The sequence below is a fragment of the Centropristis striata genome, chromosome 9 (assembly GCF_030273125.1).
Source record: "Centropristis striata isolate RG_2023a ecotype Rhode Island chromosome 9, C.striata_1.0, whole genome shotgun sequence".
Classification (NCBI taxonomy): Eukaryota; Metazoa; Chordata; class Actinopteri; order Perciformes; family Serranidae; genus Centropristis; species Centropristis striata.
In genome coordinates this window covers 681,593-699,317 of record NC_081525.1, presented here as the reverse complement: position 1 = coordinate 699,317, position 17,725 = coordinate 681,593, and the positions used below count along the sequence as shown (strand labels likewise).

At 39.5% G+C, this 17,725-nt stretch overlaps 1 protein-coding gene across 1 annotated transcript; it reads right to left on the bottom strand.

Moving 5' to 3' along the window:
- Window positions 1-264: 264 nt before the first annotated feature.
- On the bottom strand, window positions 265-2,828 carry LOC131978335 (phosphatidylinositol 3-kinase regulatory subunit alpha-like). Its single transcript, XM_059341955.1, has 2 exons — window positions 2,774-2,828; window positions 265-2,064 (listed from the first exon to the last, which is right to left on the bottom strand). The coding sequence occupies exon 2, from the start codon at window positions 1,320-1,322 to the stop codon at window positions 969-971; it is 354 nt and encodes a 117-aa protein (XP_059197938.1). The 5' UTR covers window positions 1,323-2,064; window positions 2,774-2,828; the 3' UTR covers window positions 265-968.
- Window positions 2,829-17,725: the final 14,897 nt, after the last annotated feature.

Sequence of the window (17,725 nt, the reverse complement as noted above, 5' to 3'; positions counted from 1 at the left end):
CAGGCTGCAGGGACGCTAAATAATGGAGAGCAACTACTGTGATGGGTTTGATCAGTGAAACATGTCATAATTATCAGAAAATAAATCTCATTTTGCTGAATTAAGCCCCAAGACGAGTGCAAAGGCAACCAAGGCGACCACTCCAGGCCTCACACTTTGGTGGACCACCCTGATGCACACAGAGCTGAAGCTGACAGGCCCACAAACACTCGTTTTTGCACAAAGCACAAGCTAGCAACAGCAACTGGGACGTCAGGAACCTGCAGAACGTTACAAAAACCCAACGTGCAAGCTCACAGGTGGCAAATAGTTTCAGCTTCTCTTTCAGACATGACTCAGAAGCTTCAGGTGAACCTGAGAGTCCTGCAGGCTGCAGGGATGCTAAAGAATGAGGATTTTAACAGTTTTGGGGGAAATTAACAACAAAGAAATCTCATTTTGCTAAAATAAGTACCAAGATGAGTGCAACCAAGGCAACCACTTCAGGCCTCACACTTTGCTGGACCACCCTGATGCACACAGAGCTGAAGCTGACAGACCCACACATGCATCTTTAGTCCAGAACTGAAGCTGATGTTCCAAGAAATAATAAAATATAAGAAACAAGAAATAACAAAAAGAGAACTTTCTTCAGGCTGATAACCTAAAAGCATAAGTGAGGTAGAGAACAAAGGGTGCCAACTCCTAAAACAAACTAAACCCATCTTTCTACTGCAATGTGGAATAATAATAATAACCGGGTCAAAAAGCAAACCATTCTTATATGAACTCTGGCAGTAAAAGAACACTTGATGTTGTCTTTTTTGCACATGATACTCAAAGCACAAGCTAGCAACAGCAGAACTGAAGCTGATGTTCCACAGTCAACGTGTCCTCAGACAGACTGAAGCCAGCAGCACCAACATGACTGAACCAGACTCAGTCCCGTCAGTATAAAGACCCAGCCATCATCATCATCATCATCAGCATCACTCACCTGAAGCAGCAGCAGCAGCTCCCAGGTCTCCCTGCAGGCCCCCGGGGGTCGGGGGGACCGGCCTGGTCCAGGACTTGGCCACTGGAGGAGGGCCGACCCTCAGCACCCCGACGTACTCCACAAAGGTCCCGGGGAAGTCCCCCTTGTCCTTGGTCCTCTCGTTGGTGCCGTGCAGCCACCCCTTGGGGCTCCGCTCGTCCCCGTCCTGGTGGTCCCGGCCCGGCGCCGCCAGCAGCCAGGCCCTGGAGACGCTGAGCAGGTCCCCGGGCTGCAGGCTGATGTCGTCCCCGCGCTCCCGCTTGTACTCAAACAGCGCCCGGTACTGGAAACTGTCGGACGCCATCATAACCGGAGTTTATACGGGGATGAAGCCTGAGATCTGCTGCGTTCAAAAGACTGAAATAATCCCAAACTGAAACTCTGCTGGTTAGAAATCCCTGAGGAAAAAACTGGAACCGGAGAAACTGGTGACGGCGCCTGAGATTTGCTGTGTCGTGCTGACTCGGAGGACACAGTGGAAGATAAAGATCTGATCCCTGAGGTGGAATTTGACACCTTTTTGAGTCCTACGAGCCCATGAAGAGCAACCTGGTAATCCAAAGAGGAGCTGAATCAACAGTCGGCTGGTCCTAGATTTGGTTAAATATCCGTGTAGTTCTTTAGAAATCCACAGTAAGAATCCGCCCGTCAGTCTGAGGCCTCCACCTGCACACACACACCAACTATTCCTGTCGGGGTGAGGAGGAGGTGGAGGAGGAGGAGGAGGTGGAGGAGGAGGTGGAGGAGGTCTGAAACTGCAGACTGAAACAGTTTTCCGAGGACGGGCCGACCTCCAGACGATGCCCCAAAGCTTCTGCAGGTCGTTTTTTTTATGTTAAAACTGAAAAAAAGTCTTTACTGAGCCTGATCACACACACTCACACACACACACATATTCGCACTAACACACACACCTGAGGAAATCCACTGCAGTGCAGAATTTGTCTTCTTGTTATTGGGAGCGTCCCCGTGTGCACTCTCTCTCCTCTTTCTTTCTTTCTTTCTTTCTGTCTTTGCAGCTTCCTGAAGCAGACTCACGCTCCTGCAAACTTAAAATCAAGTTATAACATTAATAAAACACACTTTTATCCATTTCAGAGGACTTTGCATGCAGGAATATGATCATATAGCTCAGGGGTCGGCAACCTTTACAAACAAAAGAGACATTTATTCCCCAAAAAAAGGGGGAAACAGTCGGAATGCAGCCAAAAACCTTATTTTGAGCCTCAGAATGAAGATAAAACAGCCTTCTAAATCTAAATTAGCCTACAGACATTACTGATAAGTCATAATAAGCATTTATTTATATGATTTTATCAGAATGCAGTGAGGACCTGAGTGCAAATGAGAGGCTGGAAACCAGCTAAATAAAATGAATATCTCAGGAAAACTAGGAAAACTCAAAACTAGACTTGAATTTGCAAACATTTAGAGGTTATGGCTTATGCTTTGTGCCTACACCACATTAAATACATTAAATTTAAAGAATTAAACGTTACATTTTGCATAGATTGTTTGTTCAGACGGGCTGAAGAGCCACATGTCTGCATGTCAGAAACACATTTAGTGATTAAACTCATAACAAGTCATGTAAAAGTAGATATGTGGAGAATATAGAGAATAAAAGCCTCCTGCAGCTCTCTGGGACTCTCAGACTCTCAGCGTGACGAGGCGAATCTCAAGTTGTGCAGACAGCAGCAGCAGACACACACACACACACACACACACACACACACACACACACACGTGCACACTCACCGCTCAGACTGGCGGGCCGAGTCCCGCTGGTCCCGCTGGTCCCGGTGGTCCTCCCCCGGCCCCTCGGTGCGATCCGTCCGCTTCCACACGATCCGAACCCCGCAGAGCGATCCAGACCTGACCGAGCCGAGACAGATCCAGGAGCCGCTCGGTGCTGCTGAGAGGCACTGCTGATGTCAGTAAACCCCTCCTCCTCCTCCTCCTCCTCCTGCTGCTGCTGCTGCTGCTGCACCTCCCTCCTCCTCCTCCTCCTCCTGCTGACTGGGGGACGGCTCGGCTCGGCTCGGCTCGGCTGGCACCGGGCTGCAGCAGCAGAACCAGCTCCTGACCCGCTGATGGATGAATTCCTCTTTTAATTTGACTTGGTGTTGGTGTTGTTGTTGTGTTGCACAGACCCGAGGATGAAGGCAGAGCAGCGCTGCTCAGACCTGCAGGGAAGTGATGAATTATGTAACAAGTCTGTGACCTGGAAAAGAGTCGCAGCATGTCTGCTGTTAGCAAAACAATGCATCATTAAAATAAACGCACATGGGAGGGAGGAGAGGAGGGAGGCTGCTGGGTGCAGCATGACGCAGCAGGATGCAGCAGACAGCGGCAGACAGCGGCAGGATGCAGCAGGACGCAGCAGGACGCAGCAGACAGCAGCAGGACGCAGCAGACAGCGGCAGGATGCAGCAGGATGCAGCAGGACGCAGCAGACAGCGGCAGGATGCAGCAGGATGCAGCAGGACGCAGCAGACAGCGGCAGGACGCAGCAGACAGCAGGAGGATGCAGCAGACAGCGGCAGGATGCAGCAGACAGCGGCAGGATGCAGCAGGACGCAGCAGACAGCGGCAGGATGCAGCAGGACGCAGCAGACAGCGGCAGGATGCAGCAGGACGCAGCAGACAGTGGCAGGATGCAGCAGGATGCAGCAGACAGCGTCAGACTGCTGCTGTGTCATCAGGTGTTTGGAGCTGCAGAACATTTGGGAACAGAGTGTTCAGAGCTGCAGGAAGAGAGCAGATTATCCCAGAGAGACAATCTGTTACTATGTGTTTTACTATTTATACACTGAAAAAAAAAATTAAAAACCAGATCAAACAGTAAATCTGAGGGAAATGATCTTGCTGCATGAACAGATAATTTACCTTGACAAGATTTGTTAAATTAAGATTATTAAATCTAGAAATAAGAAATTAACTCTTGAAACAAGATCAATTTTCTAACACTTGTAAATCTAAAGTTTGTTTTATCTTGGTAAGAAACAAATAATTTGCAGTGCACTCTGCTCAGCTTTATCTCTTTTGTACACTTTTTGTCTTTTTTGGTCATTTTGTGACCAAAAGAAGATGTAAAAAGACACAAAATTACCAAAAAAGACACAAAAAGAGACCAAAAAAAACACACAAAAAACCTTAAAAAGACACAAAAAAGACATAAAAAAGACACAAAAATACGTAAAATTAGAAAAAAGACATAAAAAGGTTTTTTTTTATCTTGGTGAGAACCAAATAATCATCAGGTCACTCTGCTCGGGCCAGTTCATCACTGCTGGCAGCTTTACTTTATCTGGTTTTAAGAGTTAATTTCTTATTTTAAAAACCAGATCAAACAGTAAATCTGAGGGAAATGATCTTGCTGCATGGACAGATAATTTACCTTGACAAGATTTATTAAATTAAGATTATTAAATCTAGAAATAAGCATGTTGAACACTTAAAATAAGATATTAACTCTTAAAACCAGATACATTTAAATTATATTTAAAAAAGCCATAAAAAGACCCAAAAATACACAAAATCAGAAAAGAAAACATCAAAATTCTTTAAAAATATGTAAAATGACAAAAAAGACAAAAAAAATATAAAGATAACCCAAAAATATGTTTAAAATTATTTATTAATATAATTAAGACATAAAATGACCAAAAATTACAAAATAATTCTTATTTGTACACAGATTGGTGAGACCGGGTTATTATATTATATATTGATATATTTTGTTTCCCACGCCTTATTTGTAGCTAATCATAATATTTTCTATCTAACTATTTATACATTTACTTTATTACAGTTTTCTTCATTTCTGTGATTCTGAATCGATACATTGAGTTCTGATGTCGGTTCATTTATGTTTCCTGCCCCTTTGAAAACAATATTTACCACTTTACATGTGAATAGAGTAAAATAAGAAATAGATATCTAAATATATCTAGATATATACAAATTAGAAGTGTAAAATGTCACTAGCTGAGGATGCATAAAATCAGGCGCTTTCTGTTTTACATGTTTCCTAAGTGTGCTCGTTAAATGTGCTTAATGACGCATTGTCTTGTAATCATAAATCATTTCAAACAGATTTATGGAAATTAATCCTTGATGGATGGAAGGAAAAACATTTATCAGTTTAGATTTTGAATCGTTCTGATGTAATAATCAGTTTGAATGACAGCGAGGAGTCTCTGTCTGATGTTTATGCAAATATAAAGAGACAGAAATCAATAAAGCATCTCTGAGGAGCAGCAGATATTAACGGGGATGATGCAGATGTTTAGTCATGCTGAAGTCTCGGAGTCACACGGAGACGATTGTCCTCATGATGTCATATGTCCCTCAGCCACCGGCCAATCAGACGGCAGATCTCCATGGAGGAAAGTGAGACGTCCCAGAGGAGACGAGCTCAGCGTCCACATCAAATGTTTCAGGTTATCACACATGCAAACAGTCTGCTGAAGCTCACTGATGATCTCTGTCAGTCAGTCAGTCAAATTTTTTACAGCATTTTTTAAAACCTTTTGAAATATTATAACAGACACACAAGGAGCTGCAGGTCACAGGAAAATACTGGGAACTCTCAAAGGAATATTCCTAAAAAGACCCTCAGCCAGGCAGAATATCCCTGTAAACCTACAACACATGACAATGACAAATATAGACAAACTGGAAAACAGTGACTATTTTACTTTGCATTATGCATTACAAAGGAAATAGATAGATAGATTACTTAATTCATCCCCGAAGGGAAATTCGGTAAATGACAGCAAAAAGGCTGTACACAATACAACAATAAATTCAATTCAATTCAATTCAACTTTATTTATAGAGCGCATTTCATGCACAAGGCAGACTCAATGTGCTTCACAATACACATAATTACAGTTTAAAACAACAACAACAACAAAAAACACAGAAAAATCAAACAAATCGATTACAAATGAATTGAAGAGTGCAGGTAGACAAGCCATGCCATATTCACCACATATACACTTACTTACTCACACATGTGCACCCACTCCCACAGCCACACACAGTTCAACCACATGCTGTAGAGAAAAGATGTGTTTTTAATCTGTTTTTAAAAATGGCTACTGATGTGGCAAGTTTAACTGTGTCAGGCAGGGTGTTCCACTTTCTTGGGGCATAAACACTAAAAGCTGCTTCTCCTTCTTTGGATCTGGTGTGAGGGAGGAGGAAGTTGCCACTGCCTGTTGACCGAAGTGTTCTTGCTGGGGTGTAGGTGATGAGCATATCTGTGATGTACTGAGGTGCAAGGCCGTGTTGTGCTTTATAAACCAGGAGCAGTATTTTGAAATCAATTCTTGTTCTAACGGGTAATCCAATAAAGACAAAACATGCGTGTCAGCTCTAACGCACGGCACAATAAATCATTTTATTGCACAAAGTGTCGACTACAGATGAACCCAAACAGTAGATAAGGTGTTAATGACAGCATAACATCAGACAGAATCCTCACATTAACGGCGATTGTTGTTTCAGCACCACGGACAGCTCATGCGTAACAGAACATGCGCAGATCGTACACATTTGCCGGAGAATGAAAACAACCAGCAGATGTATGAATTATGACAGAACAACACACGCTTTCATTCATAATAAATCGACCATATACAATGAAGTCTGGTTGAAATTTAGCTTCTGTGCGAAAAAATGTGCTACTCAAAATAATTAAGCACAGTCGGTCCATGTGGATTATTCACATCACAACATTAGTTAGAGGTAAACCCAAACAGTAGATAAGGTGTCAACACACAGCATAACATATCAACTGTTACTCTCTGACTTCTTTTATCTTCTAGTTACGCACAAAAATAGATGAATCCATTTCAAACGTAACCGCCAGCGCCTCCAGTACAAATAACTGACTTCACACCTTCAGATTACTAAATTAGTGTTAGGGAGGGAGAGACGGGTCAAATAAAACAGGACTTTCACCAGGAGAGGTGAAAAAAAAGACAAAAAATGACCAAAATACCCCAAAAATACCCCAAAAAAAGTAAAATGACCAAAATAAGACGTAAAATGACAAGAAATGATTAAATAAGACACAAAATGACCAAAAAAATGACGCGAAATGATCAAAAAAGACACAAAATGACCAAAAAGATGTTAAAAATACAAAAAAGGTGTCAAATGACCCCAAAAATAGACGTAAAATTACCAAAAAAGACGTTAAAAAAACCTGTGAAATGACCAAAACTAAAAAAAAGTTTTTCAACAAGTCTTTTCGTCCTTTTTGTCCTAGAAGTAGCAGCGTCTCGCTGCTACTTCTAGGAGAGTTTGTTATTCTGGTCCTGAGGTCCAGAGCTGTTGAGGGGCCAAAACCAGATCAGATTGGGATTGTTGGGTTAAAGGCGAGTGGCCACATTCAATTTACAAGAAGACTCTCCTTGTCCATCCTGGTCTCCATTTGCCTTTGCAAAGCCGTCAGCTGCTCCGTGATCTTATCCATGTCGCGGTTTATAGTCCCAGTCTGAGTTCTGACAGCTCCGCCCACCGCTTCAATCATCTCAGGCAGCCTTATGGGGCTTTGGACAGCTGTACTCCTCCATAAACCAGAGCAAAGCCTGATCCAATCAGCAAAAGGTTGTGAATAGATAGATATCTTCTACGTCCTCTACGGAGAGAGCCGCCAGGCACGCGACTCGCCACCGGACAGGAGGACAGAAGATGGTGTTAATTCAGCTGAGAGACCAGTTGATCAAATTTTTAGTTTAGTTTTTAGTTTAATATAATAATACTAGAAAATTTCCTCTGGGGAAATTCTGAAAGGGCCACGGGGGCTACTGCCGGTGTGTGTACACTATGATGAGATTCTTCAGAGATTTATAACAATTAATACTAGTAATGTTATGATACTATATAATATACAAGGAGCACAGCTACAACAAGCATTCCTTTACAAGTATTTATTTATACAGCAACCTATGACCTTTAACCTCAAAATGTGTGTGTGTGTGTGAAACATGTGTATCTGGAGGAGTGTGCGCGCTTACGCGTGCATTTGTGTGTGTGTGTGTGTGTGTGTGTGTATCTGTAACTGTAATCACATCAAAGATCAAAGCAATCAACAGAATTAACTGACACCAACTGCCAATGTTCCATAACAGTGGTGGACAGACTGGAATTTCTGCTATTTTAAACATCTTTTTCGTCATTTTGTGTCTTTTGGTATTGTAACATTTGTTTTGTCATTTCAAGTACATTTTGGTTATTAGGGCCTCGGGGCAATCTCCCCAGCACTGGTCCCTACAGCAATATCTGTAGGGACCAGTGCTGCACTACTGTTATACTGTGGATTTCTTCTTCTTCCTCTTCCGGACGCTTTTCGTCCTGCTACTAGTCCTACAACTTAAAGAGTTGCAGGACAAATTCAACATCAAAACGTGCGGTTTGATCAGGATCGGTGTGCTATTACTTTTCTCGATGGAATATTAATTTTTCGCGACGTAAGTTGCGAAAAACTGCCCAAAATTTTGCATTGAAGTGAATGGGACGGCCGAAAAAAAATGAGCGAAAAAGAACAATAATTGGAGATTTTTAAACGTCTACTTCTCCGGCATAATTTCACCTAGAGACTCCATTTAAACTTTAAACAGTAGACACAAGTCTTGTGTATCGGTGTATTAATCCACGTTTCGATAGGTCATATAGTTTTTTATCAATCCCTGTTCAATGACCATGATCATTTTTGGAGAAATTCTGAGATTATAATGGGTGTGTATTGCACGGAATGTTCGTGTCACAGTGTGTGACATCATCGCCAGAGTGTAGAGGGAGAGAAAAAACTGTCAAAAAATAAATTTGTAAACTGCGCTCCAGGCCGCAAATTCCACTCTACAGAAATAATTTATACATAGAAACGTAGGAAAATTAGTCTTCTCACTCACAATCCTCTGGTAAAGCTGTCAGAGTTATAGTTTGGGCGTAGGACGCACAGATGATCCACCAACACCACCAACAGCCTCATTGGCTCCCATATTAAAAACGCAGGAAGATTACGGAAAAAGTGAGATTTTAACGTTTTTTAGATCGCTCTAACAAAGCTATTTTTTTCATTTTTCTTAAAAAACAAACATATGTAGACGTTCAGGAAGAACTCAGGACGCTCAAAGTGAAGTCGGATCAATGATAGGTATTATGGTTTTGCCAAAAATGCTTTCTGTTCGAGGCCAGAAATTCCAGTCTGTCCATCTCTGGCTGCTGTCACTCTTTCATTAACAGGTGTCAGTTAATTCAGTTGATTGCTTTGATCTTTGATGTGATTACAGTTACAGATACACACACACACATGCGCATAAGCGCTCACACTCCTCACACATGCATACATATGCTTCAAACACGCACGCGCACACACACACACACACACACAGGTAACTTTATGCGATTTTCGCTACACACACACACATTTTGAGGTTAAAAGGCATAGTTATAAATCTTTGAAGAAGCTCATCATAGTGTACACACACCGCTAGTAGCCCCCGTGGCCCTTTCAAAATTTCTAAAAAGGAAATTTTCTAGTTTTTAATGTTTTTGTGGTATTTTTAGCGTCTTTTTTGGTCAGTGGAGAATAATGTGAGTGAGACTGGAACATCAGATGATGAAGACGTTTCAACATGTTTAACGTCTTCAGCTCCACCTCCAGACGTTTCCATCAGCCAGATTTGTTGCTCGTCTGTCAGCACAAAACATACGAGTCTCACTGGTTCAGAGCAAAGAAATGATAAAAACAGCCACAAGTCTTTCTACATAAACGTGAGGATTTCTGCTCCGTCAGCACTTCTCTAAGGTTAGGACTAAACAGTTCCTGGTTGGGCTCTAAAAGACAGTTTAAAGAGGAAATAAATGATGTAAATGGTGAAAGTGAAGTAGGACAAAAAGGACGAAAAGGCTTGTTGAAAAACTTTTTTTTAGTTTTGGTCATTTCACAGGTTATTTTAACGTCTTTTTTGGTAATTTTACGTCTATTTTTTGGGTAATTTTACATCTTTTTTGTATTTTTAACATCTTTTTGGTCATTTTGTGTCTTTTTAGATCATTTTGCGTCCTTTTTTTGGTCATTTTGTGTCTTATTTAATCATTTCTTGTCATTTTACGTCTTATTTTGGTCATTTTACTTTTTTTTTTGGTATTTTGTGTCTTTCGTGGTCATTTTTTGTCTTTTTTTTCACCTCTCCTGGTGAAAGTCCTGTTTTGTTTGACTCGTCTCTCCCTCCCTAACACTAACTTAGTAATCTGAAGGTGTGAAGTCAGTTATTTGTACTGGAGGCGCTGACGGTTACGTCTGAAATGGATTCATCTATTTTTGTGCGTAACTAGAAGATAAAAGAAGTCAGAGAGTAACAGTTGATGTGTTGAGGTTAAACATGAGGCCTGATCCTGCAGCTCCAGACTGTTTCTGCCTCTGAATGTAATAATGATGTTCCTCTGTCAGTTCCTCTCCATGTCTTTATAGAAACACTAAATAAATCATCTCCTGAGGCAGCAGGAGATGTCTGCATGTCTGTAAGAGCAGATGAAAGTCTCCAGGTGATCCACTAACAGGCTGATTGAAGTGTGAGGAGCTGGAGACTCATTCTCCTCATGTATCTATGTATATATTCTCCTCATGTATGTATATATGTATATATACAGTACATGTTTGATATTTCAATAAGCAGACGTTCTGCTGCAGCCTGAAGGTTCCTCTACCTGGAGAACATCCAGCGTGTCATCAGCTCAAGTGGAAAAACGAGAAGTAAACGCTGTCTGAAATTGGCTGTTGGATTCTCAGCAGCATCACAATGATTCTCCTGCTCTGATCCCAAACATCTTCCTCCTCCTCCTCCTCCTCCTCCTCCTCAGGTTCAACAGCAGCTGGAAGGACGCATGCAAAGTGAGAGTCAAACTCGAAGACTTTTACGTCTTTTTTTTGTCATTTTATGTCTTTTTTGGTCATTTAGTGTCTTTAACAGTAGGAATAATAAACTTTTGAGCAGCTTACAGTCATTTATTGTTGCATTTTGTCTGCAGACAGACCTGCAGTCATTTTTCTACATTTTCAAAAATGAATACAAGAAATTTTACACTTTTCAACCAACAGTTATTATCTAACTAAACTAAAACTAAACAATTTTTTTTAAATTACCCCCAAAAAAATACACAAAATACCAAAGAAATACATAAAATGACCAAAAAAAGATGTGAAAAGACAAAAAGATGTCAAATTACCAAAAAATTACAAAATAAGACACAAAATGACCAAATAAAGATGCAAAATAACTAAAAAAAAAAGATGTAAAATGACCCCAAAAAAATACACAAAATACAAAAAAGACATAAAATCAACAAAAAAGACATAAAATCACCAAAAATGGCGTAAAATGACCAAAAATGACAAAAAAAGACACAAAATGACCAAGAAAAGGACGCAAGATAACAAGGAAATACGTAAAAGTTACCAAAAATGACAATATAAGACATAAAATTACCAAAAAGAGGATGCAAAATCAAATCAAATCAATGCAAAAAATTACCCCAAAAAATACACAAAATACAAAAAAAGACGTAAAATTACAAAAAAATATATAAAACGACAAAGTAAGACGCAAAATAACAAAAAAAAGACGCAAAATTACCCCCCAAAACACATAAAATACCAAAAACATACATATACATATTGCCTGCAGTCATGCTGATTTTTCTACATTTTCAAAAAGAAATACCATATTATAAAAGTAATTTTCCACTTCTCAACCATCAGTTATTATCTGCCATCCTTTGTTCTCTTCATGCATGTTTCCAGCATGACAGCAGCAGACCCGTCAGAGCAATTGACCTTAATTTGTGTTTCTGGGAGCAGAGTGAAAGGATGCATTAATGTCTGAATATTTCCCGGTAATGTTGGAGATATTTAGCGCTGCTGCAGCTGCGTGGAGAGTAAACAGTGTAAATGTGGAGCAGGAAGATAAGAGCGAGGCTCTCAGAGAGCAGCACAGCTCTTATCTCTGCACTAAGTGATGGAAACGGCTCCAGGCGACTTGAAAAGTGTTTCGGGGTCTCGGCGCTCAGAGACGTGTCTACCATGTAATTAGTGTAAGGAAAACACATTTGGTATGTACACAGCATCCATATTTCAGCATTCTGAGCTCTGATAGCAGCTCTTCTCCTGGAATAACAGAGAATTAGCTGTGACGCTGTGAGATCTTTCTCTATATGAGTTTCCCCCGCGGTGCTAATCTGACAGGTGAAACCACATCAGGTCATTAAAACTTCATGGAGCTGCTGCTGCTGCTCCTATAGGATCCTCAGCAGCCGTCACTGTGGATGTTATCACAGCTCACACACTGATCCAGTTACTCCACAAAGCCTGAACGACTGCTGCAGCAACAACACATACAATAACTTATTCTCAACTCAAGAGTAGCTGTATGAGGGTTTTATCATATTTAGTGTTGGACCTGCAGGAAGACGAGGCACAGGAAGGAAAATAAGACACATACAGGAGATGTAAAAGAAAAAAGACGAAATACGACCCAAAAAAAGGCACAAACTAACGAAAAAAAAGACACAAAATGACCACGAAAGACACAAAATACTAAAAAAAATACAGAAAATGACAGAAAATGACAGAAAAAACACCAAAATTTAAAAGACGTAAAATGACAAAATAAGACACAAAATGACAAAAAAAAAAAAGATGAAAGTGACAAAAAAAATACGTAAAATGACAAAATAAGACACGAAATGACCAAAAAAAGATCGCAAAATAACTTAAAAAAGACGTAAAATTAGCCCCCAAAATACATAAAATACATTAAAAAAAGATGTTAAATGACCAAAAAAAAGGCTGAAAGACTGCTGCAGCTCCTCTCACCAACAACACATACAATAACTTATTCTCAACTCAAGAGTAGCTGTATGAGGGTTTTACCATATTTAGTGTTGGACCTGCAGGAGATCACGGCTCCAGTCTGAAGACGAGGCACAAGAAGGAAAATAAGCCATGAACAGGAGACATAAAAAAAAAAAACGAAATATGACCCAAAAAAAGGCACAAACTAATTAAAAAAAAGACACAAAATGACCATGAAAGACACAAAATACTAAAAGAATACGTAAAATGACAAAAAAAGATGTAAAAAAAACACCAAAATTTAGACACTAAAAGACCAACAAAAGGACACAAAATAACAAAAAAAGTAAAATTACCCCAAAAAATACACAAAATAAAAAAAAGACGTAAAATGACAAAGTAAGACACAAAATGACAAAAAAAGATGAAAGTGGCAAAAAAATAAGTAAAATGAAAAAAAAATGACAAAATTAGACACGAGATGATCAAAAAAAGGACGCAAAATAACTAAAAAAAGACGTAAAATTACCACCCAAAATACATAAAATACAAAAAAAAAGACGTAAAATTACCAAAAAAAGCCTGAACAACTGCTGCAGCTCCTCTCACCAACAACACATACAATAACTTATTCTCAACTCAAGAGTAGCTGTATGAGGGTTTTACCATATTTAGTGTTGGACCTGCAGGAGATCACGGCTCCAGTCTGAAGACGAGGCACAAGAAGGAAAATAAGACATAAACAGGAGATGTAAAAAAAAAAAAGAGGAAATATGACCAAAAAAAAGGCACAAACTAACGAAAAAAAAGACACAAAATGACCACGAAAGACACAAAATACTAAAAGAAGATGTAAAATGACAAGAAAAAGATGTAAAAAACACAAAAATTTAGACACTAAAAGACCAACAAAAGGACACAAAATAACAAAATAATGACCCCAAAAAATACACAAAATACAAAAAAAGACGTAAAATGACAAAATAAGACACAAAATGACAAAAAAAGATGAAAGTGACAAAAAAAAGATGAAAGTGACAAAAAAATACGTGAAATGACAAAAAAATGACAAAATTAGACACGAAATGACCAAAAAAAGATCGCAAAATAACTAATAAAAGACATAAAATTACCCCCAAAATACAAAAAAAAAAGACGTACAATTACCAAAAAAAGCCTGAAAGACACCACCCCCACACCAACAACACATACAATAACTTATTCTCAACTCAAGGGTAGCTGTATGAGGGTTTCACCATATTTAGTGTTTGACCTGCAGGAGATCACGGCTCCAGTCTGAAGACGAGGCACAAGAAGGAAAATAAGACATATAGAGTGAAGCCTTTACGCGTTCAAAGAAACCAGACTCCGTTGACAAAAACACTAAAACTCCCTTAAAAGTCCTTCATGTCTCCGTCTGGAGGTAGTGATTCAGCGTATAAAGCACAAAGAGTCATTTAGAGAGGGAGGGAGGGGTCACACAAACCAGGACTTTCACCAGGAGACGCAAAAAGATGACATTAAAAAAAAAGACCCAAAAACACACAAAATTACGAATAAGTCACAAAATACCCCCATAAAACGTGAAATCACAAGTTAAAAAAATTTAAAATGACCCCCAAAAAGACACAATACCAAAAAAGACATAAAATTACCAAAAAAGGTAAAAAAAAAAACAACAACTAAAAAATGAAACAAAATGACCAAAAAAGGACGAAAAATAACTAAAGAACCAAAAAATACACAAAATACCCCAAAAATGCATACAATGACAAAAAAAAAAAAGTAAAATTGAAATGAGATGTGAAATGACAAATAACCCTTAACTGTCCCCCATCAGATGAGTGTTGGTGCCCCGTGTGAGGCCAAAGGTCGGCATGTGATTAAAACATGAAAAAGTCTCCTTTCTGCTCCTCTAACATCCTAAATCTGCCAGGGGAAACAATAAAGTTTTCACATGTTAAAGTACAGAACAGAAAGTAATAATGTTTCATCGTCAGCGGGCTGAGAAATCCTATAAAGAGCCACACTGATGGAGAGATTATAACAATATATAATGTTGTTTATCTAACGTCTACATCAGTTTTACACACATGATGCCAGAACTAATAAGAGCATGGATTTGTTTTCTCTAAGCTCTTTATGAGCACAAAACAACTTGTTCATTCAGATAGAAAAGATCCTCAATCACAGACTTTATGAGCTCTGCAGGTATTTCTGTTTTATATGTTATATTATAAATCACCTGCAGCTTCTTCCTCTGCAGCAGTAAAGATTCCTCTAAAGCCAGAAATCTTTTAAAACTTTTAATGTGCTGCAGCTGTTTGAATATTTAAACTTTCTATGAGTTCTCCTGCAGCCGTGGAGCAGAGACATGAAGTGATTGTCTTCCTCCATGTTTTTGTTTATTTTGTGTAATTTTATTGATTATTATACATCTTTTTTGGTCATTTTGTGTCTCTTTATTGTCATTAACCAATAAAAAGACATAAAATAAATAAAAAAGATGGTCATTATACATCTTTTTTGTTTATTTTGTGTCTTTTTATTGGTCATTATACATCTTTTTTGTTTATTTTGTGTCTTTTTATTGGTCATTATACATCGTTTTTGTTTATTTTGTGTCATTTTATTGGTTGTTATATGTCTTTTTTGTTCAATTTGTGTCTTTTTTTGGTCATTTTGTGTCTCTTTATTGGTCATTATACATCTTTTTTGTTTATTTTGTGTCTTTTTATTGGTTATTATATGTCTTTTTTTGGTCATTTTTTGTCTTTTTTGGTAACTTTAAGTGCATTGATTTGTTCTCTGAGCTGTTCATTCAGACATAAAAGATCCTCAATCACAGACTTTATGAGCTCTGCAGGTACTCTGTGTGTGTTTCTGTTTTATATATTATATTATAAATCACCTGCAGCTTCTTCCTCTGCAGCAGCAAAGATTCCTGGCGTCGTCTCTCTGAGGACGAAGCCAGAAATCTCTTTAAGCAGCATCACTTCACTGTTAAAGCTTCTAATGTGCTGCAGCTGAATATTTAAAGTTTCTGAGTTCTCCTGCAGCCGTGGAGCAGAGAGATGAAGTGATTGTCTTCTTTATAATCTGCTCTCAGCTCGATTCACTGACGCTCCACTGCTCCTCTATTAAAATACAATCAAATATGGATCAAACAGGCTCCAGGTTGACTCATAAAGTCTCTCTCTCTCTACTTTTGACTGTTTTTCTGCCGTGAATAGATCATACCTGACATGTGGGATATATATGTCAGCTATCATATATTCTCTCTGCCCTATTTCTGTTTCTCTGCTGCAGGTTTTTAAGAAGACAGAGATCCAGCAGCTCCTCTGGGTGCAGATATATAAACATATACTGTTATATGGAATAAAACTTTAACTTGACATCTGATATTAACTTGAGAAGTTTCCTCTGCATGAAGCTGATATTATAAAAGCATTTAAATAACAGGATATGACTACAATATAATAAAATGTAATATTATTTTAATATGATTCAGAGAGATGAAATCAAACTGGAATAAGTCAAAGGGAAATATCATACATTAATGCATGTATGCATATATATACATAGAGAATAATTTACATATGAACTTTACATATATTTGTGAACACACACAATGTTTTTCTATACATCAGAAGGATTCAGACGTCTGTGTGCAGCTGCAGAGTTCTGACCTCAAACCTCCAACACGACGGACCTTTAGGACCAACTGAACCACTAGAGACCAGATCCACCTCACTGAAACACTCTCCTGAAAGGGGATCCACAGATATTCACAGGAAACTGGAACGCAGATTTCCTGCTTCAGAACTAGAGTTGGTCGTTGTGTTCAGAACTCCCATGGACCCCCAAAGCATCACCAACAGGTCTTTATACCAACGGGTCTTTATACCAACTGGTCTTTATACCAACAGGTCTTTATACCAACTGGTCTTTATACCAACTGGTCTTCATACCAACCGAGTCAAGACCAATACAAGATCAAGATCAAGACCAAGACCAAGACCAAGACCGAGTCAAGACCAAGACAAGATCGAGTCAAGACCAAGACAAGGCCAAGACCAAGACCAAGACCAAGACGAGAACAAGACGAGACCAAGATGAGACCAAGACCAAGACCAAGACGAGACCAAGACGAGACCAAGACGAGACCAAGACAAGACCAAGACCAAGACCAAGACCAAGACAAGACCAAGACAAGACCAAGACAGGACCAAGACCGAGTCAAGACCAAGACAAGATCGAGTCAAGACCAAGACAAGGCCAAGACCAAGACCAAGACCAAGACGAGAACAAGACGAGACCAAGATGAGACCAAGACAAGACCAAGACAAGACCAAGACCAAGACCAAGACGAGACCAAGACAAGACCAAGACAAGACAAGACCAAGACCAAGACCAAGACAAGACCAAGACCAAGACCAAGACAAGATCGAGTCAAGACCAAGACCAAGACGAGACAAAAACCAAGACAAGACCAAGGCCAAGACCAAGACAGGACCAAGACCAAGACCAAGACCAAGACAAGATCGAGTCAAGACCAAGACCAAGACGAGACCAAAACCGAGACAAGACCAAGACCAAGACCAAGACCAAGACCAAGACAAGATCTTGGTCAAGACCAAGACCAAGACGAGACCAAAACCGAGACAAGACCAAGACGAGACCAAGACAAGACCAAGACCGAGACAAGACCAAGACCAAGACCAAGACCAAGACCAAGACCAAAACCGAGACAAGACAAGACCAAGACTAAGACCAAGACGAGACCAACTGCCAAAATAAACAAGAAAGACATATATTGACCAATAAAAAGACACAAT

Excerpts from the sequence above, each read along its gene's own strand:
- LOC131978335 (XM_059341955.1), bottom strand. The coding sequence starts at position 1,322 with ATGATGGCGTCCGACAGTTTCCAGTACCGGGCGCTGTTTGAGTACAAG.